Here is a 21,971-nt window from a genome sequence, read left to right as displayed (position 1 = left end):
GCTGCACCAAAGTCCAACACCAACGCCCTACAGCAGCGAAGCTTTGCCTCAGGTGGGGTTTGCAGGCTGTGCTTGTCTGGGGCACTCGACCTGCCGAGCTGTGACACTCTCCAATGTCCCCCTGCTCCAACGCCCTATGCGCCATGACTGCAGGGCATGGCCACGGGCACGATGTAACGTATGAGGGCCTCACACTGCACAAGGCCTCTCCCTGGCACGTCAACATCGGGCGGGGCATGGCCGGTGTCATGTGGTGAGTGCCAGGGTTGGGACGTGCCAGGAGGGCCCAGTGCTTGCCAAGGCAGAGACTGGTATCTGCCGCATCCGCGGTCAGCGCAACAGAATTGATCGCACAATGCAGGTTCTGGGTGCTCTACCGGTTCTACCACGACTTTGATCACTTTGTGGTGAGTGTAGCTGAGCTGAGGGTATTCTTGCGAGGTTTATTGTGCATGCCTTGTGTGAAACATCACCCATTTATCTGCCAAGAACTACGATCTCCTTATCCATACCGCGCAGTATGGGCCCGCTGCTCACTTTGAGCATGAGCTTCACGAGGAGGCACATGGACACGACGAGTCCCACCACCACTGAAGGGCCACAGCTGGGGTTGTTGCAGGCACGCTGTGACTCCCAGGCCTCCTCACCACTGAGTGGAAACTGAAGGTCATGCTCAATCAGAGGATGCAAGGTGGAGGTAGAGCCCAGGCCCTCTCCTGAGAGACTGGCTGTCCACCGATGCGGCGCATAAATATGCCCTGCCTCTGCACATGGAGGCATCCTGTTGTGACTCTAAAGCGTACCACAGTCAGTCATCGTGTAAGGTACAGATGCTGAATGGGAATGCGGAAGGATGTCCGCCATGCTGCCGGCGAAGTTCCTGACTGTACAGGCACGGCAGTGCTTTCTGGGAGACCGAATTTGCCAACCCTGATCCTCACCACTCTTGCCAGCATCACCATTCACCTCAGGCAGATGCCATAGAGCAGGGACTGTCACAGCTCCCAACATACTATACTTGAATTGCCAATTCTGGACGTGAAGAATCTATATTTTCTGCCACACACACCGATGGTGTGCCTGCTCATTTGCTTACCACGGTGCTCTGCGCTGATGTGAAGTGGACATGGTCACACCTTGACCCCACCCCTTTATTTCGCAGCTAAGGGACGGCCAAGGTAGTGTGTGCAATTTGGGATCCATCAAATGCGGGAGTTGTGCCTCCAGCACAGCTTTAATGTTGACAGTGGTACGCAGTGTCGCCCACGTGACCATATCCATACTTCCCGCCAGCCCCTTCCACCACAAACACCAGCCTCGACATGCCTTTCCGTCCTCGCATAGCGTTGCCCAGCGTGTATCAATACTGGAATATTAGAAAAGTGGATTTAGAGTTGTTTCAGGGAAAACGAGCTGGCTTCTCGTGGCGTTGCCGGGAGCTTGCCCAGCTTATCCTCCGCCCTGCCAGCAACTCCACCTCTGCTGCGCCTGGGCGCCGCGCTGCAGGCGCGACCCGCCCCCCATCGCGGCATGATGAGCGGGAGCCTGGTCCCCTGCGGATCCCTGCCCCGGGATGCCGTGCCGTTCCGCGCATTCCCACGGGCCGGCCCACACCCCGTCCCCCGCCGGCCTATCCTGCCCGAGCACCGCACCTTTGCGGTCGCGGAGGCCACGCACCTCAGGACGTTGGAGCCCCTGGGCTACTCCAACGCGCTGGAGAGGCTGGAGGCGGGCTGGGCCCTGTGCCCCCCTCTCCTCATACCGGGGGAGGAGGAGGGAAGGGACGGCGAGGAGCGGAGGGAGGGCGAGCAGCGACCGCGCGAGAAGGAATGGCCGCGACGTGCTGAGCCAAAGAAGAAGGCGGCGGAGGTCGCGCCTGCTCGCGACGCCTTTCTGGACGACTTCTCTGCCATCCTGAGGGACCTGAGGGGCCTGGACACGGAGCTGGAGGCATCCAACAGCCAGCTCCAGTCTGAGGTCATGGGCGACGCCCTCACGGTGGGTGTGGTTGGCCGTGTGCTGGCGGTCGTGGTGGGGTCGCTGGCGCATTCGCAGGAGTGTGGGGTGTGGCGTAGGATCGATTGTCGTGGGATGGGCGTACATGTCTCCTCGGCTGAGCCTACCGCTGCTCGATCACCACTCAACTGCCTGGATACAGGCGTCCAGCGCATCTACTCGCTGTCTGTCCCTCACACCTGCGCTGCCCCTCCCATACCCGATGCACCAGGAGGCGGACCGCATTCGGTTGAGGAAGCAGGTGCGGGCGGAGCTGGGCACCATCCAGACGCGGCGCTCGGCCGCGGAACGGAGCCTGACCCCCACCGCCCCGGCCCGCGCCTCAACTCCCCGCCCCCGCAGCCAGACCCCCCGCGCCGCGCCCTTGGCCGCCACCTCCTCGCGCCACCGCATCCGTCCGACAATGGCCTCGCCGCGCGTCGCGCGCGCCGTGCGCCGTGCGCGCCAGGAAACGGCGGACGCCGTCCCCGCCGGCGAGCTGGTGCGCAGCCAGCGCAGCATGCGCAGTGTGGGTGCGGCGCGCTCGGCACGCCTCAGCCGCCGCGTGGCCGCGGCGGGCGGCGACGCCGCCGCTGCGCTGTTTCCCGCCCTGCTCGCCGCGGGCGGCGGCGGCGTGCTGCTGGAGAGCGCGCAGCGTGTCGCCTCGCGAGAGGACGACGAGGGTGAGGAGGAGGAGGAGGAGGAGGAGGAGGATGCCGCCGAGGCCGCCGCCGGCGCATCGAGCGAGGCCGGGTCCGACAGCCGCCGGCCCGCACTGCTGGACAATGACGAGGATGCGGAGGATGGCGACGCGCCTCCCTTGACCGCCGACCAGGACGCCAACGATGAGGAGGAGGGCGCCGCGACTCCGGCCGCCGCCCTGCGCGGCGACCCCTGCGCCTGTATCGAGACGATGCGCGCGGTGCTGGCCTCGGTGTCCTCCAAGCGCCTGCTCACCGCGGCGCAGGAGTGCGACCTGGGCGAGATGGTCCAGGCGCGGCTGGGCCTGCTGGAGGTCCGCGCGCAGCTGCGCGCGGCGCGGGGCGAGGGAGGAGGGGGTTTGGACCCCCAGGCGACATCCTCGGGCCCGGCTGCCGGCGACGACGGGCACGCCACGCATGGTGCCGCACCTGCGCGCTCGCGCCCGGCTGCTTCTGCCAGCCACGGAGACCCTGCCGCCTCCATCACCACCGCGCGCGCTCCGCCGGCGGTGTCGCCGCGCGAGTGGGCCGCGGCGGCGGGGCTGACGCCCGCGGAGCTCCAGATGCGGCTGCACCTGGGCCTGCAGGCGCGGGAGATGATGGTGGCCTGCAACGCGCGCCTGGTGGCGGCGGCCGCACATCGGTACACTGGGCGCGGCCTGAGCCATTCCGACCTCGTGTCGGAGGGCATGCAGGGCCTGCGCACGGGCGTGGAGCGATTCGACCCGCGCCGCGGCTTCCGCCTCTCCACCTACGTCACGTGGTGGATCCGTCAGGCCCTGGGGCGGGCCACCCAGGCCCAGGGCCGCCTCGTCTCCCTCCCCGTCTCTGTCGTCGACCGCTTCCGGCGCCTGGTCCGCGCCGAGGTGGTGCTGTGCGATCAGCTGGGCCGGCCGCCCACCCAGGACGAGCTGGCCGCGGCGGCGGGCATGAGTGCCAAGCGCCTGGTCCAGGTGCAGGCCGCCATCCGCAAGCCCGCGGTGCTGAACGAGGCCGAGGGCGACCGCGACGAGGAGGGCGGCCTGCAGCCGTCCGCCGCCTTCGTCATCGACTCCACGGAGGACCCCATGCTGCGCGCCATGCAGGCGCTGAAGCGCGTGGAGCTGGACGACGTGCTTCGCAGGCTGCCGCGGCGCGAGGTGTCGGTCATCAAAAACCGGTTTGGGCTGGAGGACGGGCGGGAGCGCACGCTGGGCCAGTGTGGCACCTCCCACGAAGTGCACGTGAGGCGGGGGCAGGGGGGAAAGGGCGCAGGTGGAGGGCGGAAGGGGCGCGCAGGCGCATGGCACCGAGGTGCACACCAGCAGACGCAATGATCTGGGCGAGTGCAAGCTGTGCGTCAGCATGGCAGGCTCGATCCGCCGTCGCCCAGCACCACCTGCCCACTCCTCCAATCCCTCCTCATCGCCGTCGCTGCCCCCCTCACTGGTCGCAGATCACACGTGAGCGTGTGCGTCAGATAGAAGCCAAGGCCATCCACCGCCTGCGGTCCCCCTCGCGCTTCAAGCGCCTGGAGGGGGACTGGTGAGGAGGCATGGGGCCGCCAGGCGCTGCTGCCGCTGCTGTCGGGCTCGAAGTGTGTGTGGAGCTGCTTGGCCGAGTGGGGAAGGACGTGGCGAAAAGACCCACCCCCCCAAGTGCTGCTGCTGTATGCTACCTGTAGGCTTGTGAGCTTGCTTGCCTTTTTGGCAAGGCTTAAAACGGATAACAACGTTCCCGCTCGTGTGTCTCCGCACGCTGCGCCTTGGATTCCCTTGGTACGACCAGGAGGATGCCCTCCTTCAAGTCTTCTCCTCAATATTTTTCTGCCACCCTGCAAGGAAGGTCCTGTTGCTGCCCTCTCTCATCTTGGCCCATGCTGCTGTATCACCCCTCTCAGTCCTTTTTGGGAGTGGGTGCCGCTCATGTTGTCACTCTGTGCAGGATGGTGGGCTTGGCTGGAGTGCGGCAGTCTGCTGGCCAGCAGGCACGCCGCTGGTGATTCACGCCAGTCCCCCTCTTGCCAGTTTCCAATACATTACTGTACACCAGGTTTGTCGTCTCTTGATGAGAGTCCAGTCGGTGATCGGCTTGCTGAAAACCATAGCATCTTTCGCGCCGCCATTTCTGGCGGAGATGAAGCTGCTGGGCGCGAGTCGGACAGGTTCGACAACACAAATCATAGCGGCTCGACACAGCATGAGAGATGGGCAGGCGAGCTATCAACAACAGCTCCTTTACTTATCTAATTGCCATGGGAGCTCATGCATTTGTGCGAGATCTGATGTAGCACCTTACAGGCCTTCATGATGAGCACCTCGCATCCCGAACCAGCAGCACCGGTCGCCACACCCGTAGTTGATGCGAGAGAGCTCACCTACGAGGGCTTTGTGAACGATTACATGGCTGTCGGGGAACCCGTCATCGTCCGTGGGCTCACAGACGACTGGGCAGCAGTGAGGGAGTGGGTGACGCCGGAAGGCCTCCCAGATCTGGACTTTCTGGTCCGCAAATTTGGGCACAGCCGGATTTGCGTGTCCGACTGCTCCCAGGCATCCGAGTACGGCGCGCAGCCCGCAGAGATCATGTCCCTGGCGGAGTACGTGTCCTGGTGGAGGCGTCCAGACCGGGAGGGAGTTCTATACCTCAAGGACTGGCACTTTGCCGCCGAGCATCCCGAGTACCAGGTGTGAAGGGGTTGCACCCCTAGGGGTGTGGTGACCTCCATAACTTGAGTTCCAAAGTGTGTCGAGACAAGTAATCTCACGATCGGTCGCTCCACCCATCTTCTCCAAGGCCTACACCTGCCCCCCCATCTTCATGGACGACTGGCTGAATGAGTGGCACGATGTACTCAGGCATGGGCAGCCGGCATGCAACGGAGATGGTAGCTCACCTGCACCCCCTGCTGCGAGCCGGTCCTCTCTGGTCACCAGCGACTACCGCTTTGTGTACCTGGGTCCCGAGGTGAGGTCACTCTTGGGTCCTGAATGATCAGGCCTCTCGGGGGCCGCGCATTCTGGTAGTTTGTGTACAGGTGCCGAATCCCTTGCCTCCCGCACCCAAGCATGCCCGATCTCTCACCTTCACTGCACCCCCCTCCCCCAAAATGATGCAAGGGGTCCTCCACCCCCCTGCACCACGACGTGTTGATGAGTCACAGCTGGTCGGTGAACATCGCTGGGGTCAAGCACTGGACCCTGGTCCCCCCCTCCCACACCGAGCACATGTACCGCCCGGGGACAAAGCAACTGGCCCGCACGCTGCATGGACCGTCCGGCGAGGGGTGGCCGGGGCTTGCTCAGGCCAGGCAGGCGGCACGAGAATTCATCCAGCAGCCCGGGGACGCGATCTTCGTGCCCAGCGGCTGGCACCATGAAGTGCTCAATGCCTCGCCGGCGCTCAGCATCAACCACAACTGGATCAACGAGCACGCTATGCCCCACCTCTGGCGCCTGCTGACGGAGGAGACCGCGGCGGCAGAGGCCCTCATCGAGGACTGCCGTGGGCTGTGCTCGCCGCGGGAGTTCCAGGGCCTGGTGGCGAGGAACGTGGAAGCCAACCTGGGCCTGGGCTGGGCGGGGGTCCGTGAGATGCTGCGCTGTGCTTGCCGGTCCACGGAGGGGCATGAGGGAGTTGGAGCCAACGCCTGGCCGTGGATGCAGCGGAGGTCGGAGGCCGTACAAGCCTGGCTCTCTCGCCCAGAGTGGGACGTGCATGTCGATCCTTGAGGGCCTTGTCTTTTTGTTCATGCAGTGTGCGAGCAGTGTGCAACACCATGTCTGCAACCCGGCAAAAGCGAGATGCAGGAGTGGGCTAGATTCTTGATCAGACCTGGGCTGCGTTATGAACGGCAGGAGAGAATCATCGAGTGTTGGATCATTTCACAATCCTTCAGACATCGCATGCTATATTATAATAAACAGTTTTCCATCTCCTCCCATGGTTCGTTCATACCATCCAGAACACATCCGATCCCATTAGACCTCGGTAATTAAGCTGGATTGGGCGGGAATAGTACTGCGGTGGGTGACCACGTGGGAAGTCCCCGTGACGAACTGTTTTTGCTCGTGTTAGAGAGGATTTTGCGAGAGGATTTTGCCTGAGCATCGATCTAATCCTTGATTTTTAAGCGGTAACAGAGAAATCCAGCATACAGGGCGATCTAGGGAAAGGGGTGCTGATGACATTTCAGTCAGCTTGATGTGCATGGGCACTGCAACATGATTCCTTTATCCAATGCACTTTCTGTTGTGTGCGGACCTTGTATTCATTTGTGAATAGTTCAGGGGACATCCTAGGCGGGTCTCCTTACCCAGTCAGCCTGCCCAGCGCTCGTGCGCATTGCCCTTCGATCTCAGGAGTCACGATGATGATTCTCGTTCCTGTGCTGCTGCCTGCACTCGCACCACCGCTTCTACCCAGGTAGCGAGCTGGTGGGCATTGTCCACCTCCCCCCAGGACCGCGCCTTCTCCCGAGCCTTTGCCCCGACTCGCTGCAGGGCTTGGGGGTCTGCCACCAGCCGCTCCACCTCTGCCGCCAGTCCCGGGATGCCCTGCGCCAGGTCAGCGACAAACACCTCTCCGGCCTCGGGGTCTAGTAGGTCTGTGGCCCCCACCTGGCCCCCTCCCTGCACCAGGCTGGGGGCCCCTGCCAGCAGGGAAAGAAAGGGAGGCAGTGGTGGGCTCGACGTCAAAGGACCGTTCACATGCAATCGCCCCGTTATTCTTGTTGCCAACTGGTCGTGAGGAGGTCCAATGGCCGAGGGGTGGTGTGATGTCCAACGGCACTTGTGCTGCGGCCGCCCCCCGGGCACCATGGCACCCACATCGCCAACACTTCCAAACCCCGCTCAACCCCTCCTCCCTTCCCCCACCCTGGCTGGCGGCCTCCACGATGGTCATGCCGTAGGCGTCCTGCTCGCAGGGGTGGACATTGAGCAGCGTGGCGGCGAAAATTTCCGCCAGCCCCGCCGGCCCCAGGAAGCGGGTGTGCACTACAGCCTGCGGCGCGGCCGCCAGCAGCCTCGCCGCGAGGCTCGTACCCCAGGCGCCGCCCCAGCCCGAGCCGCAGATCAGGGGCGTGAGGTTGCCGAGCGCGCCACGGTGCGCCAGCTCTTCGACGAGCTCCACAAAGCGGTCGGGCGCCTTCTCCGGCGCCACGCGCACGGCGCAAGTCAGGAAGGTGCGGCGCGGGGCCAGGGCCGCCGCCGCCGGGGCGCCGATCCCCGCCAGGTCAGATCGCAGCGGCGGGAGGAGGACGCGCAGGTCTGGGCCGGGGCGCAGACCATCGCTTGTCCCCAGCATGTCCAGCGCCGCGCGGCGATCGGCCCTGCACAGCAGCAGGGAGAGCGCGGAGGCACCGAGCGCCTCCACCTCCAGGGCCTGGCAGGCCGGGTCGGTGCGGCCATGCAGGCGGTAGTTCATGTACACCAGCGGGGGTGCTCGGCAGCCCGGCGCATCCCTCAGTGCTGCGGCATGGGTAGCCTCCCAGGCCGCCTTCATGGCTTGGTAGGGGCGCAGGGCGTGCCAGTCCACCCCCAGCACGGCGTCGGGGTAGAAGGAGAGGATGGCGGAGAGGATGGCGGAGGCGGCCACGCCTGCAGCAAACTCCCGGTGGCTGCAGCTGCTGTCCAGCGTGCCCCAGGACGGCAGGGGGATCTGATTCGGAAACGAGTTCGGGTAGGGATTGTCAGAAGGCCATTCCGGCACACCTCATACTCGCTTTGAATCATTCAATTTGAGAGTTCGGCCATGATACTTGCAAAGGGCGCAGTGTTACACGCCATACAGCAATGCTCCCCCCAAGGATAAATTCCCCTATCAACCCCGAGCATATTCACGCCCTGCCATGCCTGCAGCAGTAGGGAGGCGTGCTCGTGCTCCGGCTCGGGCTCACAGCCCTCTGGGCCCCCCGACACCACCATGACGTCGTGTCCCAGGCCACGCAGGGCACGCACCTGTGAGACATGGGTGGGGATGGGCGCGCATACGTATAATAAAGTGATGTGTCACCCCATGGCATGGACGCACTTCAGAGCTCGCGGGGTTGCCTCCCGCATCAGACTCCCCGTCTCCTCGCCTGTGACTGGCAGTACACCCCATTGCCGCTGAAGGTGGACGCTGCAAACTCGAGGGCGAGTACCAGCAGCCGCATTCTGTTGGGTGGTCCTCCACGACCCCGTGCCCGCCTCGGACAGCGATGGTGCAGAGCCGGGCATCGAGGGGTGTTGCAGTCAGCCCACCCTTCAGCTGTAAGCCGTGCGGATCATAGATTCCGGCTTTCCAGAACCTGTGCGACCTGAAGCTCTGGTCGGGCACTCTCATTCCGAGTGGGTTCCTGGGATGTACACATGGATTAAATCACACATATGGGGGTAGGACACATGTTTCAGTTGTCTGCATCAAGCCGTGCTGCCCGGGGCGGGTGGGTCGCCGGGCACGGAGTCGCCGGCCCCGCCGCCGTTGCTCCTGGTGGCGCCCAGCCTGCTCAGGCTGGCGGCCTGTTTAAGGTACAGGGGCTCGGCCATGGTGGGCGGGCCCACCGGCGTCGAGCTGGGCCGCCCCTGCGTGGCATTCTTGTGCATCAGCGCCTCCAACAGGTCCCTGTGGGATTCGAGGGCGGGAGGGGAGCCGGTTGTCATCCTGGCACATGAGCTCAGCACACATGTGTGTCCCCCCCCCAGGCGAGCGTGTGCGTAGGGTAGGGGGAGCCTCAGGTGCAGACACAGGTGGGAACAAGGGTCCCTGCCAGCGACGGCCCAGCTTACACGGCCCAGCCTCTGCCCCGAGGCGGCCAGGAGGTCTACTTTCCCGACCTCCAGCCTGCCGAGCTCCCTTCCCCACGTCAAAGTCCCCACCCGCTCACCCCCCTCCCTCCCCCTGAACACCCTCCCCACCCCCCACACTGACACCTCCCCCACCTGAGCACGGGGATGACCTCGCTGAAGGTGGGGCGGTCGTTGGGGTTCTGGGCCCAGCAGGCGCGGATGAGGTCGACGTAGGCGTCCAGCCCGTCCCAGTCCTGGGTGTCGGGGCCCGGCAGCGCGGCGCGGTCGGGCACTGCCAGGCGCCCGCCCTCGGTGACCACGGTGACCACCTGCCAGGGGTTGGAGGTGGGCCAGGGCAGCTCCCAGGTCAGCATCTCCCACAGCACGATGCCAAAGGCGTAGACGTCGGAGGCGAAGGTGGCGGCGTGCCCCGCCAGGATCTCCGGCGCCAGCCAGCGCGGGTTGGTGGCGGCCAGGCTGCTCATCACCGGGCTGCCATCCAGCAGCTTGGACAGGTTGAAGTCGGAGATCTTGACGCGCCAGTGGCGGTCCACCAGCAGGTTGGGCGACTTGAGGTCGCGGTGCACGATGGGCGGCGCGTGGGAGTGCAGGTACAGCATGCCCTTGCACGCGTCCAGCGCCATGTTCAGCCGGCGCGACCAGTCCAGCTGCGCGGCGCGGGCGGGGGACCGCGCCGCGCCGCGCAGCACGTCCGTCAGCGACCCGCGCGCGCAGTACTCGGACGCGACGCAGGGCGGGTTGGTGCACAGGCCCAGGAAGCCCACCACGTTGGGGTGGCGCATGCTCGCCATCATGTGCGCCTCCTGCCGGGAAGTGGTTTTGGGGTGGTGGTGGTGGTGGTGAAAGGTTGGGGGGTGGAGGGGTGGACCGGGTGGGTGGGTGATACGGAGGGCTGCCCCATGAGTGCGCGCGGGGGTCTGGCCTTGAGTCTCACCCGTCCCTCATACGCCCCCCCTCCTTTTTGTACAACTCCCCAGGCACCATCCAGTCCCACTCCCGACCCCGACCCCCTCCCACCAATCACCCCCCCCCCCCTCCTCGCCTTGTGCAGGCTGGCCATGATGGGGTTGGACATGGTCAGCGCGCGCGCGGCCTCGTCCACGTCATCGATGTCCACGCCCGTGGCCATGAGCACCTTGACCGCCACCAGCGTCTCGTGCCACTTGGCCAGGTAGACGCGGCCGAAGGAGCCCTCCCCCACCTGCTTCTGGATGTCCAGGTCGCCCCAGGACAGCATCCACATGTTGAAGTCCATGGCGGGGGTGCCCGGCGCCGCGCCCGCCGCGGGCGTCGACCGCCCGCCCGCCGACGAGGGCGGCGTGCCCGTGCCGCCCGAAGCGGTGGGCCCTGTGCCGGCCGCCGCGGCCGCCGCGCTGCGCGTGATCCACTCCAGCAGTGGATCGGCCGTGCGCGCCGCGGAGGAGGCGCCGGCGCTGGAGCGCGGGCCGCCGCTGGACCCCGAGCCCGTGGCCGACCCGGTCCAGCGCGCCAGCGCGTGCGCGCCGTTGGCGGTGACCAGCGCAGCGGCCGCCGCGGTGGCCGCCGCGCCCGCGGGCCGCCGCCGCCGCCGCCGGGGGGGGGCGCGTATCCGGCCTTGAGCGCACCCGGCTCGTCCCAGTCGGAGAGCTTGCCGGCCGCCGCGCCGGCGGGCGCGGGGGGCGCGCGGCGCCGCCGGCAGCAGCACAGGTAGATCAGCACCAGCAGCGCAGCGGCGCCGGCCACACCGCCGACCACCGCGCCCACCAGCGCGCCGGTGCCCAGGCCGCCGCCGCCGCCGGCGTCGGGGCCGGCGGGGGGCGGGGGCGGGGCGGGGGACCCGCTGACCAGCCAGACGGCGGGCGCGCCGAAGCCCGAGGCGTCCAGGGAGGAGGAGATGGCCGAGGCCACGCTGGATGTGCCGAGCACGCTGTCGACGGAGGTCGCCGGCAGGGTGGTGGTGTAGGACACCGTCAGCAGCAGGGTCTGTGCGCCGGAGGGCACGCTGCCCGTGTACCCGTACTCGCTGGGATTGATCGACGTCTGTTTGTGTGGGTGGGTGGGTGTGTCTGTGCGTGGTGTGGTGGTCGTGGTCGAGGGACAGCGTGGGCGGCGTGGCGCACGTGATGGGTCTCCATCCTGACCCCGGATCCCGGCAACCGGCCCGTCGGGTCCGGCCATGCCCAGCCACCCTCCCTCGATCCCCATGCCCTGGCCCTGCTGGCGCCCATGCCACCCCCTGCCCCCTCTCCTCACCGTGGCGCTCTCCAGCGTGGTGTCGGCGGTGGTCATTTCGTACCCCGCGTCCTCGATCGCGGCCTGGAAGGCGGCATTGATGGCCGCCAGGAAGACGGTACGGTCCGAGGTGCTGGTCAGGCGGAAGGTGGCCACCGTCCCGCCGACAAAGATGAGCTGGGAGGTGAGGGTGGCGCCGCCGCCGGGGGGCGGGGGCGGCGGCGGCACCGCCAGCGCCGGCGCCGCCGAGGCGAAGGCACGCAGGGTGGTGAAGGACAGCGTGCCGTCCGACGCGGCCAGCACCAGGTACCGCCCGCTCAGCCCGGCGCAGGTCCAGGCGCCGGCGCCGCTGCCGGCGCTGCACGCCGTGCTGGCCAGCAGCCGGCGGCCGACTGCGGATGCCGTGGTGGTGGCGCGGGTCTCCGCACCGAGCTGCTCCATTCCAGCCTCGCCGCCCGCACCAGCGACCCCTGCGGCATCGACCCCCGAGGGCGCCGCGCGCAGGAGGCGCCTGGACGAGGGCGAGGTCCCCGCCAGCGGATTGCTGGCCTGCAGCGACACAACGCCCAGGCCCGTCGGCGAGCCGACCACCACCGAGGCCAGGCTGGCGGTGTAGCCCAGGTCCAGCACGAAGGACGGGCTGGACCCCGCGATGCCCAGCTTGGCGGCGGTGGAGAAGGACGCCAGCGTCGCGGTGCCGGAGGCCGTGGTGTACGTCGCCGCCTTGCCCAGCGCCGCGTCGGAGACGGCGGGGTAGACCTGCACCCCGCACAGGCCCAGTGTGGTGCCGGACACGGTCACGTAGCGCCCGCTGGCGGCGCAGGTGACGGCCACGGTACCCGCGCCCAGCACCAGGCCCGAGGCGCAGGTGGTGGCGTCGGAGCCGTCGGCCGCGACGCCGACCGACACCGCGCCGCCCGCCAGGCCGTTGCCCGCCAGGACCAGCACGACGGAGGCCAGCGCGTAGCTGGCTGCCAGGTCCACGCGCACGTAGGACCCCGTGCCCGAGGCGGCCAGGCAGGAGGAGGTGGAGTGCGACGTGACCGAGGCCGCGCCCGAGGCCGAGCCCCAGGCCAGCGCGCCGTAGGCGGCGTCGCCGCCCAGATAGCTGCCCACGGGCGACCCGGTGCCATAGCAGGGGATGGTGACCGAGCTGGCAGTGCCCTGACCCGGCGTCAGAAGGTTGCCGCGGGCCAGGTCCCAGGCGGTGACATTGGCAGCCACCGCCACGTCAAATAGGTTGGTCCCGGTCAGGCCTGCCGAAGGAGGCGGGGGAGGGGGGGATGATGAAGGGCGAGTGGAAGTGTGTGTGTGGGGGGGTGATGCTATGTAGAGAGGTTGGAGTCGAGGGGCTTCACGACCGGCCCCCCCCTTCCCACTTCCGGCGCCAGAATCCAGGGGCTGTGGATTTGGGGCAAGATCTGCGCTCACACATGAACACCCGGGCCCTCACCAGGCCTCCACCGGCAATGCAGCCGCACCCCAGCACGCACGAGCCCATTCTCTCGCTCGCCACCCCTGCGACGCACTGGTGGTGACGGTCTGGCTGCAGGGCACGAAGCAGGAGCCCAGGGAGTTGGCGAGCGCGAAGCTGGTGCCACTCGAGGAGTATGTCAGGCCGGGGGAGGCCGGCACGGAGCCGCACAGGCTCGTGGTCCCCGTCTGCGGCAGTACGGCCACGCTGGCAGAGGAGGGCAAGCCCTTGGACCAGGTGGGGATCGAGCCTGGGTGGGTGGGGGGTGGGGGGGCCGCGCATGGGATCGTGCGCGCAGATCGCGCCCGGGCGCGTCCAGGGACGAGAGGCTTTGGCCAAGGAGGCAGCGTTCGGAATCCGCCTCGCGAACACCTCTCAACACGTACCCGTCAGTGCGTTGCCCACAAAGGTGGCCGCCTTCAGCGCGGTGAGGGTGAGCGACCCGGGCAGGCTCCCCGTCATGCCGTTGGAGTCGAGGGCCAGGGTGACCAGGTTGGAGCAGCCTGAGGAAAGGAGGAAGTCCATGGGGGGTACATGGATATGCGGCCATGTGGCCGGGTGGGTGCGTGGAGGGGAGCTTAAGCATGAGTTTTTCCAGAGAAGTGCAGAGGGTGGGCGATCATTCAGCGACCCACTCCCCCTCGAGCAGGTGCCGAGGGTGCTGCCGGGCGCCGACCCCACCCAGTCGCCCACCTCCCGCCCCAAAGTTGGTGGGCAGTGCCGAGATGGCGTTGGCCGTCAGGTTGATGACCGTGAGCGAGCCCAGCGCAGCGCCGGTGTTCCAGGCGGAGGGCACAGAGCCGGTGAGGGAGTTGCCGCCCAGCAGCAGCGACTGCAGTCCCGTGAGGGCGGCGAGTGAGGCCGTCAGGCTGCCCACCATCCCCGCGCCGCTCAAGTCACTGGCAGGGGGGAGGTGGACGGGCAGCGGGTGAGGGTGGATGCCGGTGTGCCATGCAGGAAAAGGGGGGAGGGTGAACCGTGTACTGCCGGAGCAGTGGCGCCAGACCCAGATCAGGCATGGATGGAAGTATTCGAAGCCATGGGCGCAGCATGGTGGTACAGCAGCGCAGAGGTCCGGCGAAGGAGCGCGTGCACGGCCAGGCTCCCACGGCGGATTTGATTGTCAAGCTGTGGAATCCGCACGAGAATCATGCGAGACACAGAACCCCCAATCCCCCCCGACTCACAGCGAGATGACAGTGGTGTCGTCGCTGTCGCAGGTGACGCCGCTGGTCGTCCCCCAGCTGCACGGGTTTGCCACGGTGCTGCTCCAAGTCGTGAGCGCAGCAATGCTCCCGGCGTTGGTGATCGCAGCCTTGAAGGTGAGCAGCGCCTGGCCCTGGGCATTGGTGGAAGGACGGGGGGGGGGCGGCCGCGGATGGGCTGGAGCCGGGAGGGGGCGAGGAGGCGGGGCTGGGGGAGGTCATGGGGCTGGGGGAGGTGGTGGGACTGGTGCCGGGCGAGGGGGATGGAGCGTTGGGGCTGGGGGGGGGGCGGGGAGGCGTCCTCGGGGGAGGGTGGGCGGGGGAGGAGGCTGCGGGTGGGGACGCAGCGGGGGAGGGGGGAGGGCTGGGGGCTGGGGAGGGCCCGCTGGCTGCCAGCACGCCCCCAGTGCTGGCAGGGGGTGGGTATGAGGTGATCGGGGGCGGCGACTCGCTGCCGAATGTTGTTCCGGCGGCAGCCGAGCCCCGGGGGCACACGCATGCCAGGCAAAGTATGCTAAGAATGCACGCCTTCAGTATGGGGCGGTCCATCCCGGGAACCGGCTCAGGACTGGGGCATGGGATCTCGGACGCGGGGCGTGAGGGTGGGGCGGCAGGCCCGCTCGGAGGGCGCACGACGACACGAGGTGCCGCACGCTAAGTTTAACGAGGCTCGTCGGCTGAGCACCGGCCTGATGCGCTGGGACCGTCCACTGCCCGCGACGCTGGCCAGTGGCTCGCCGAGGTCAGGCACGGCGTCGCTGCTGCTCTCTGATCAGGCTGAGTACACGTCTGAATACTGCAACGGGATGAGGGCTTCCGAGTGCGCAGTGCAGGCTGTTCAGTGATGTCCCGGACGAGGTGGCTGCTCACTGGGCCCTGATTATACAAAGCTGGGGTATCGGAAAGGCTGAAAACTCGACCTGCGCATGACACCGACAGATTTGAGCTGTGCGAGGGGCTCACCACCGTGACTCGCGACCGCATTGCCGCTCCAAGATGGCGACGGGCATCGACCTACCAGCCCTCCAAAAGGAGTTGAAAGGGTTCCAGGGGAAGATTGACAGCTGGACGCAACGCACCGTGTCCACCGCAGACCAGACCCGACAGGAGCATGGACATCGCATCAAGGATCTGCAAGGTGGGCGCCCGGATAATGGTTGGAATGGATTGAAAGAGTCGAGCTAGACCGTGAACATCTCGTTCACTTGCTCGCTTCCCCCTGCAAAACATTGCCGCAGGTCGGAGCCGGGAGCTCGAGGCCGAGCACACTCGACTGGAGCGCGCAGCACGAGCACTCGAAACACGTGCGGTGGTCTGGTGACTCTGATGTTCTCCTTTGCTCATTCCAGCCTCCGACCCATGTCCCCATCCCAGAGACATACACCTGCTGCTGCACGCCACAGGCCTGTCGGAAGAAAAGGCCCAGCTGCTGGCAGCACAAACCGCTGCAGTTCAGGCGGCCGCAGAGGAGGCAGCCCTCCCCATCCTACTCGCCGAGCAGCGCAGCATGGTCGAGGAGGTTGACAGGGAGCTGCAGGCGCAGCAGTCAATCGTTGCCAGCGCCGAAGCCCAGAATCTTGCCAAGCTGGGAGCCCTGGAACGTGCGCTGCGACTGTACAGAGACAGACTGGGACTCCACTTCCGCCAAGGCAAGGATCCAGTAAGGGGAAGTAAACTTCGGGTATGGGTCAAAGCCTGGCTGGTCTGGACACCTTGTGTCACAGGATCCTGCAGGATGAGTCTGTAGGAGCTGAGAAGGAGTGCCTTAAGATATTTTTCCAATCCCCCCTTTTTGAAACTTCCCCAACACTGCCATGCCACCCAACACCATGACCAACTGCAGATGACGCCCACCGCCTGTTGATAGGCCTGAACGACATTGATCCACGCCAGCCGGAGCGCGAATTCACCTTTGCAGTCCACATCCAAGGCAGCGACACGTACTCAGGTGGGGGCAAGGACAGGGGGGGAATCAGGGCAACCTTGGTGTGGCTTCCTTGTCGCAGGAATTAACTCATTTGTCGGACAAGCTGGGCCTCATGCCTTTGCGCTGGGTCGCCAGACCTGGTCGAGCCAAGGTCCGGTGCAGGTGTTGATGAGTGCGCGTCCAAGCACCACACATGGCACCTCCCTCTCCCTGCAGTGTCCAACGTGTCTCAGGAGCTGCCGGAGCTCCCAGAGCTGCAGGCTGCCCTGCAGTCCACCGGCAACTTCTGTGCGTTCGTGCGCGGCATGCGGACAGCCTTCGTGGCAGCGGTGAGCCGCGAATCGCCACCTTGACCGAGCCTGCCTCGATCCTGTCTGGTGTGCCACCCGCCGGCCGTCCGTGCTCGCTCCCCTCATGACAACCCTGGAAACCCTTGACTGTACACTGACACACGTTTATAGTGAGCAGAACGATATGACGCAGCGCAAGGAGGAACATGGGTGGGGGAGATTTCTCCCAAGAAAGCTAGAGCGATGTACAGGGGGGTTCAAGGGGAGAGGCACTTGCACGGTGGTGGCGCCGTGCAGCGAGCCTAGGTTAAAATTAGGCGGCGGAGGGAGCGCTGGGGGGATCAGTGCGTGTCCATGTCAAGACCGACCCCGCGCAGGAGCCCGTCTCATCGCTTCTTGCCCAGCCGCGCATACTTTCGCAGCGCCTCCCGGCTCAGCTCGCCCTCGGAGCAGCCCTGGCCGGTGCCGCGACCCGCCGCCTCGCCCTCCGGCCGCTCCACCATCTCTAGGCTGGAGGAGGAGGAGGCGCTGGGGCCCGCGCTGCTCGTCCCCGGGGCGGGGGACGCCCGGCCCGCGGGGCTGGCGGTCGCGCTCCGCACGCTAGGCGCGCTGGGCGTGCCGTGCCGGGACCCCGCCGCCGCCGCCGCCGGCTCGCCGGAGCTGTCGGAGGAGAGGGCGGGGCCGGCGGGGGGCGCCCACGTCTGCAGGGCCGCCATGATGCGGATGCGGTCCTGCGCGGCGGGGTGGGTGAAAAGGGGGTGCGGCTTGGGGGCAAGGACCGGCGCCAGGGTGTCTGCGCCTGCGCCGCAGGCGCAGACACCTGAGACACAGAAAGAGGTAGTGTGAGAGAGAAAGTAGTGGAGCACCACGTCATGCTTGAATAGGCCATGCACACATCCAGGCGCCCCCCACCCTCCTTTCTTCCCATCACACCGGACCCATGCCGATCGCCCAAGCGATCCCCCCTTCAAATGTCTCACGTCCACGACACGCAGGCGCTGTATGAGTTCCCGCTTCAGCAGGATGTTGGCGTGCACCATGCTGAGCCAGCGGGCAAGGGTGCCCCCCGTCAGCCGGAACACAACCACCCCGGCCCCCAGCAGCCAGGCGCCGCGGGAGAGGACGTCGCGCCCGATCACACCCCGTAGGCTGTGCTGGAGCACGGTCAAGCCGACGGCCAGGGCGCCGGCCACACCCAGCTGGTAAGGAGCTCGGGGCAGGAAAGCACGGGCGTGAGCGAGGGCGGGAAGAGACTCGCGATGTGCCTGGAGGACTCGTTGCCACGTCCCTCACGCTAAACGCTCATCACCACCTCGACCCCGGGCAGGGTGGAACCTCGCAGCTCCCTCTGCTCACCTCCTGTGCGACGTACTCGGGCGACACCACGGCGGTCTGCAGTCGGTTCACGGCATCCAGCGTGCCATCCCACTCGCCCTCCAGTGCGGCGACGTGCTGGGAAAGGGAGGCGTAGGCGCGCCGCAGGGCCACCAGGTCTGAGCCGTGCAGCTGGCCCAGCTTGCCTTGTAGTGCCTCCACCTACGGTGCGGCGGGCGTGGTAAGGGGCACGGGGTGGGCAAGGAGGGGGGGGGGTGTACTGGGGCAGGGCTGAGGGATGCCCCTTGCGCTCCGCATGGCCGCCACGGAGGGCCTCGTCGCCATTATGTTGTCCATACGCATTACCTCATTTCTAAGGCAGAGCAGGGTGCCCTCCACATTCCCGCTGCGCTCCGGGTCGGGCGGGGAGGACTCCCCGGAGGCCGACATGGGCGTCAGGGGCTGCAGGGAAGCTCCTGGGATCGGCTGGGGGGGAGGGCAGTCAAGGGTGTTATGAGACTGATAGGTGCCCTACAGCATGCCATGGCTCGGCTGCGGGGCACCGTGCCACTCCTTCCCCGGCGAGTGCGTGAGATCATGCATCACTCTACGTCACCACTCTTGGGCGCGCGCGCCCCACAGCACCCCGTACCCCTGGATTCAAATTCTCCAATGTGCATTTCGCTACCAGCGAGAGAGTAAAGTGCTTCTTCGGAAAATCGATGACTTGCGACGAAAATGGAGTATGCACGGTTCATTCAGGTCTCTGCACTGACTCCCCCTTCATCGCTCCTTGCTGTAGTCGTACTACCCCCCGCCCCGCCTTCTTGCCCAGCCACCCTGCGTCCACGTGCTGGCGCAGCAGGGGGCAGGGGCGGTACTTGTCGTCCCCCAGCCCGCTGTGCAGGACCTGCATGATGGACAGGCAGGTGTCCAGTCCGATGAAGTCGGCCAGGGCCAGCGGCCCCATAGGCACGTTGGTGCCCAGCCGCATGCCACGGTCGATGTCATCCGCGCTGCCCACCCCCTGCAATGTGGGGTGGTAGGGAGTGGTGGGTGGTGCCAGAAGCTGGGACCCATGAGCATGGCTCACGAAACCAGCGCTGGGCCGGAGACACTGGTGCCTTGCATGCACAAAGGCGAGTCTTCATCATCGCGCCTCGCCCCGGATTACTCGTCCAGCCACCGGCCTCCCACCCTGCCCAAGCGAATGTAGCTGCAGCGCTCCTTCCCTCCAGGCATCGTCAGGGACCCCCCCCACCCCACCCCACCCCTTCCCCCCCTTGGGAGAACGGAAACCTCCACAACCTCCGTACCTCCTGCAGGGCGTAGAACGCCTCGTTGATCCCGGGCATGAGCAGGCGGTTGACGATGAAGCCCGGGGTATCGGCCGACACGCAGGTCTGCTTGCCCAGGCGCGCGGCCAGGGCCAGGGAGGCCCGAAAGGTGTCCTCGCTGGTGCGCATGCCCCGCACCAGCTCCACCAGGCCCATGATGGGCACGGGGTTCATAAAGTGCAGGCCCAGGACCTGGGCCGGGCGGCGCGTGGCGGCGCCCAGCCGCGTCACGGAGATGGAGCTGGTGTTGGAGGCCAGGATGGCATGGGGGGGGGCCACCGCATCCAGGCTGGCAAACAGGCGCAGCTTCAGGTCCTCGCGCTCGGGCACCGCCTCAACCACGTAGTCCACGTCGTGCAGGTCCTGGGTGGGGGCGGGATGGGGGAATGGAGGGGGGACGAAATGTCGTTATGTTTTTCGGGGGGGAGAAGGAGGGGGAGGGGATGGCGACTCCAGAGTGGGGTCAGGTCGACTCATGGGTGAGGCCTGGGACCCCAGGTCTGGACAGGGAAGGGATGCCCAGATGCATTTCCCCATGCAAGCCTGCCAGGCACCTGGCCAGCCCACCCCATTCCCCCTACCTCCAGTGATGTGGAGGTGTACAGCCGGCCCAGGGCAGCCTCCGCGGTCACCGCATCCACCCTTCCCTTGGTCACCAGGCGGGCCAGGGAGCTCTCTATGCCCGCCAAGGCCTTATCAAGGGCCTGATGGGACTGATCCACCAGCTTGACAGCGATGCCGGAGCTCGCCACCACCTGGGCAATCCCGGCACCCATCTGCCCAGCACCTATCACAGCCAGGCGCTGAGGCAGGATCGCCATGATCAGGGTCTCGCACTTGATTCCAGTTAGTCAATGGAATTCTGCCGCATCGGGTCTGACCTCCTGTCGATGGCATGCCTTGGCGTGTCCATCGCGCCGGCTCCCCCCCCGCGGACCACCGACACGCTCCGGAACCAGGTTCAAAGGAGTCCGCGGGTCTGATCCCTCCCCTGTGCCATCCAAGCCATCATCCCTGTCCCGCAGTCATCGTAACCCGACATGCATCTGCTCAGACTTGCTTCGAGTGCAGGGTAGGAGGGGGTCAGGCATGCATGGAGGCGGCCCTGGGGTTCCGCTGCTGCAGGAACCTCCAGAAGGACCACAGCACGCTGCTGAGCATGATGAGGGTGATGAGCCACTCCCAGTCCCCCGGCGATGGAGCCGGCTGCTGCTCCGGTCCGGGGCCGTCGTCCCACCCGCCGCCCCCGCCACCGCCCCCTCCGCCGCCGCCCGGCCGCCCGCCGCCCCGGCCAGCCCCCCCCCGGTCGTCCAATGCAGGGTCCCCCAGGCCGCGCCCCTCCGCAGCCTCGCCAGCCGACCCCGTCGGGCCGTTCACGCCCGAGGCAGACCCCTCTGGCGAGGCCGCGCCCAGGCCTGCGCCGCCCCTCGCCACGCCGTCCTCCCCCAGCGGCAGCTTCGCCGGCGCCCCCCGCGCGCCCGGCGCCGACAGCCACGCCACGTGACGCGTGCCCTCGCCGGCCCTCCGCGCCTGGGCGCCGGAGGGCAGCGCGCCGGCCACATCCCGATCCAGCGCCGCCTTGCTCAGGCCCGACGTTGCTGGAGGAGCGGCGGGGCGCTGAGACACACGCAGAGGGACCCGCTCAGGTGGCGCAGCATTGCCGGGGCTCCTCGCTCCTGCACCTGTCCCCTGAGAAGGTGAGCTTGGCGTGGGAGGATCCGTGCGCGCGGTGGCAGCCCGGGTCTTGCTGCTCTGGGCCTCAGACGCCGCGGCTGACTCGCCCTGGGGCGGGGCAACTGGCTGAGGCCCCCCGCCCTCCACGACCACCCTGGTGGTAGGGGCCCGAGCCGCCGCAGCGGAGCCCGATGCAGCCTCTGCCGCGGCCTGGCTGAAGCGCTTGACCCTCTGCCAGGCGCCCTCCGACTGGATGTCTGGTGGATTGGGGGACGACAGCCGGACCAAAGGCTCCTCTGTAGCCAGATTAAGCCCCTGGCTAGCTGCAGCGTGGACAAGCGTGCCTGTGTCAATTGAGGAGAGTAACGGTGAGCAGGCCCTTATGGACTGGCATAGGAACGGGGCAAGCGCGGTCAGGCCTTGATCAGGGTGTGGCAGAGCTCAGGGGTCTAATCCTTCCCTTCAAGCAAAAAACAGGCAGACCAAGCTGGGCAATCACAAGGTGCTGAGAGGAATGCACCTTGTGTGGCGGCGCCCGCTGGGGGTGGCTGGAAGATCAGGGCATCCAGGGTGTCAAAACCCTTCCTCTGCAAGCATGAGAGAATAGGGAGCACTGGTTGCAAGCCACACAGGCCAACATTGCTGAATTGTGCCACGTCCCTCACCATTGCCTGTCCGCACTTCAGATGCGGAAACCCCCGTTCCCTAATCCTCACCAAGCCAAAGGCAGCTGAGAGCCAGACCTTCCCTAGCATTGATCTCTGGGATTCAGATAGGGCTATACGGGAGGAGGCTGTTGCCCCAGCATCTTCTGCTGGAATAATGGACTCGGAGGGGGCCTCTCCCTCAGGCGACTGCAAGAGCCCTGGAGACTTGTCAGCTCCGGTCCCCATCCTTGAGATGACCTGTTTTCAGGTGTGTAGTAATTTATCAGTATCCTGTGAAGCCTTTTAGGCCACCAATCAGAGCCAGGCCCCCCGGCATGGCACCAGACCTGCCTTGGATGCAGCGTTATAGCCCTGGACCGCGACAGCTGTCAGAACCACTCCCACCCCTGCGGGGCTGCGGAGGAC

General features: G+C 66.6%; 6 protein-coding genes across 6 annotated transcripts; 3 read left to right on the top strand and 3 right to left on the bottom strand.

Annotated features, from left to right (window-relative positions):
• Positions 1-1,530: 1,530 nt before the first annotated feature.
• Positions 1,531-4,224, top strand: F751_0749 (RNA polymerase sigma factor SigA; the record flags this gene model as incomplete). The annotated part of the gene is made up of 4 exons (XM_011401463.1): positions 1,531-2,031; positions 2,228-2,257; positions 2,720-3,919; positions 4,132-4,224. 4 exons carry the CDS (start codon positions 1,531-1,533, stop codon positions 4,222-4,224), a joined length of 1,824 nt encoding a protein of 607 aa, XP_011399765.1.
• A 757-nt stretch (positions 4,225-4,981) lies between these two features.
• Positions 4,982-6,406, top strand: F751_0748 (JmjC domain-containing protein 4; the record flags this gene model as incomplete). Its single annotated transcript, XM_011401462.1, has 3 exons — positions 4,982-5,362; positions 5,472-5,642; positions 5,795-6,406. 3 exons carry the CDS (start codon positions 4,982-4,984, stop codon positions 6,404-6,406), a joined length of 1,164 nt encoding a protein of 387 aa, XP_011399764.1.
• A 633-nt stretch (positions 6,407-7,039) lies between these two features.
• On the bottom strand, positions 7,040-8,832 carry F751_0747 (hypothetical protein; the record flags this gene model as incomplete). The annotated part of the gene is made up of 5 exons (XM_011401461.1): positions 7,040-7,326; positions 7,553-7,823; positions 7,938-8,336; positions 8,504-8,635; positions 8,743-8,832. 5 exons carry the CDS (start codon positions 8,830-8,832, stop codon positions 7,040-7,042), a joined length of 1,179 nt encoding a protein of 392 aa, XP_011399763.1.
• A 247-nt stretch (positions 8,833-9,079) lies between these two features.
• Positions 9,080-14,031, bottom strand: F751_0746 (Serine/threonine-protein kinase CTR1; the record flags this gene model as incomplete). Its single annotated transcript, XM_011401460.1, has 8 exons — positions 9,080-9,281; positions 9,599-10,269; positions 10,491-10,673; positions 11,300-11,485; positions 11,699-12,933; positions 13,207-13,401; positions 13,538-13,654; positions 13,845-14,031. 8 exons carry the CDS (start codon positions 14,029-14,031, stop codon positions 9,080-9,082), a joined length of 2,976 nt encoding a protein of 991 aa, XP_011399762.1.
• Positions 14,032-15,352: 1,321 nt separating this feature from the next.
• Positions 15,353-16,636, top strand: F751_0745 (Kinetochore protein Spc25; the record flags this gene model as incomplete). Its single annotated transcript, XM_011401459.1, has 4 exons — positions 15,353-15,494; positions 15,733-15,957; positions 16,200-16,304; positions 16,500-16,636. The coding sequence occupies 4 exons, from the start codon at positions 15,353-15,355 to the stop codon at positions 16,634-16,636; spliced, it is 609 nt and encodes a 202-aa protein (XP_011399761.1).
• A 323-nt stretch (positions 16,637-16,959) lies between these two features.
• Positions 16,960-20,045, bottom strand: F751_0744 (3-hydroxybutyryl-CoA dehydrogenase; the record flags this gene model as incomplete). Its single annotated transcript, XM_011401458.1, has 8 exons — positions 16,960-17,083; positions 17,273-17,304; positions 17,554-17,772; positions 17,930-18,109; positions 18,254-18,373; positions 18,696-18,914; positions 19,204-19,587; positions 19,806-20,045. 8 exons carry the CDS (start codon positions 20,043-20,045, stop codon positions 16,960-16,962), a joined length of 1,518 nt encoding a protein of 505 aa, XP_011399760.1.
• Between the last annotated feature and the right edge of the window lie 1,926 nt (positions 20,046-21,971).

Source organism: Auxenochlorella protothecoides (assembly GCF_000733215.1).
Source record: "Auxenochlorella protothecoides strain 0710 unplaced genomic scaffold scaffold111, whole genome shotgun sequence".
In the NCBI taxonomy this organism is placed as follows: Eukaryota; Viridiplantae; Chlorophyta; class Trebouxiophyceae; order Chlorellales; family Chlorellaceae; genus Auxenochlorella; species Auxenochlorella protothecoides.
Note: the sequence above shows the minus strand (reverse complement) of the source record. Positions and strands in the feature narration are given on the sequence as shown.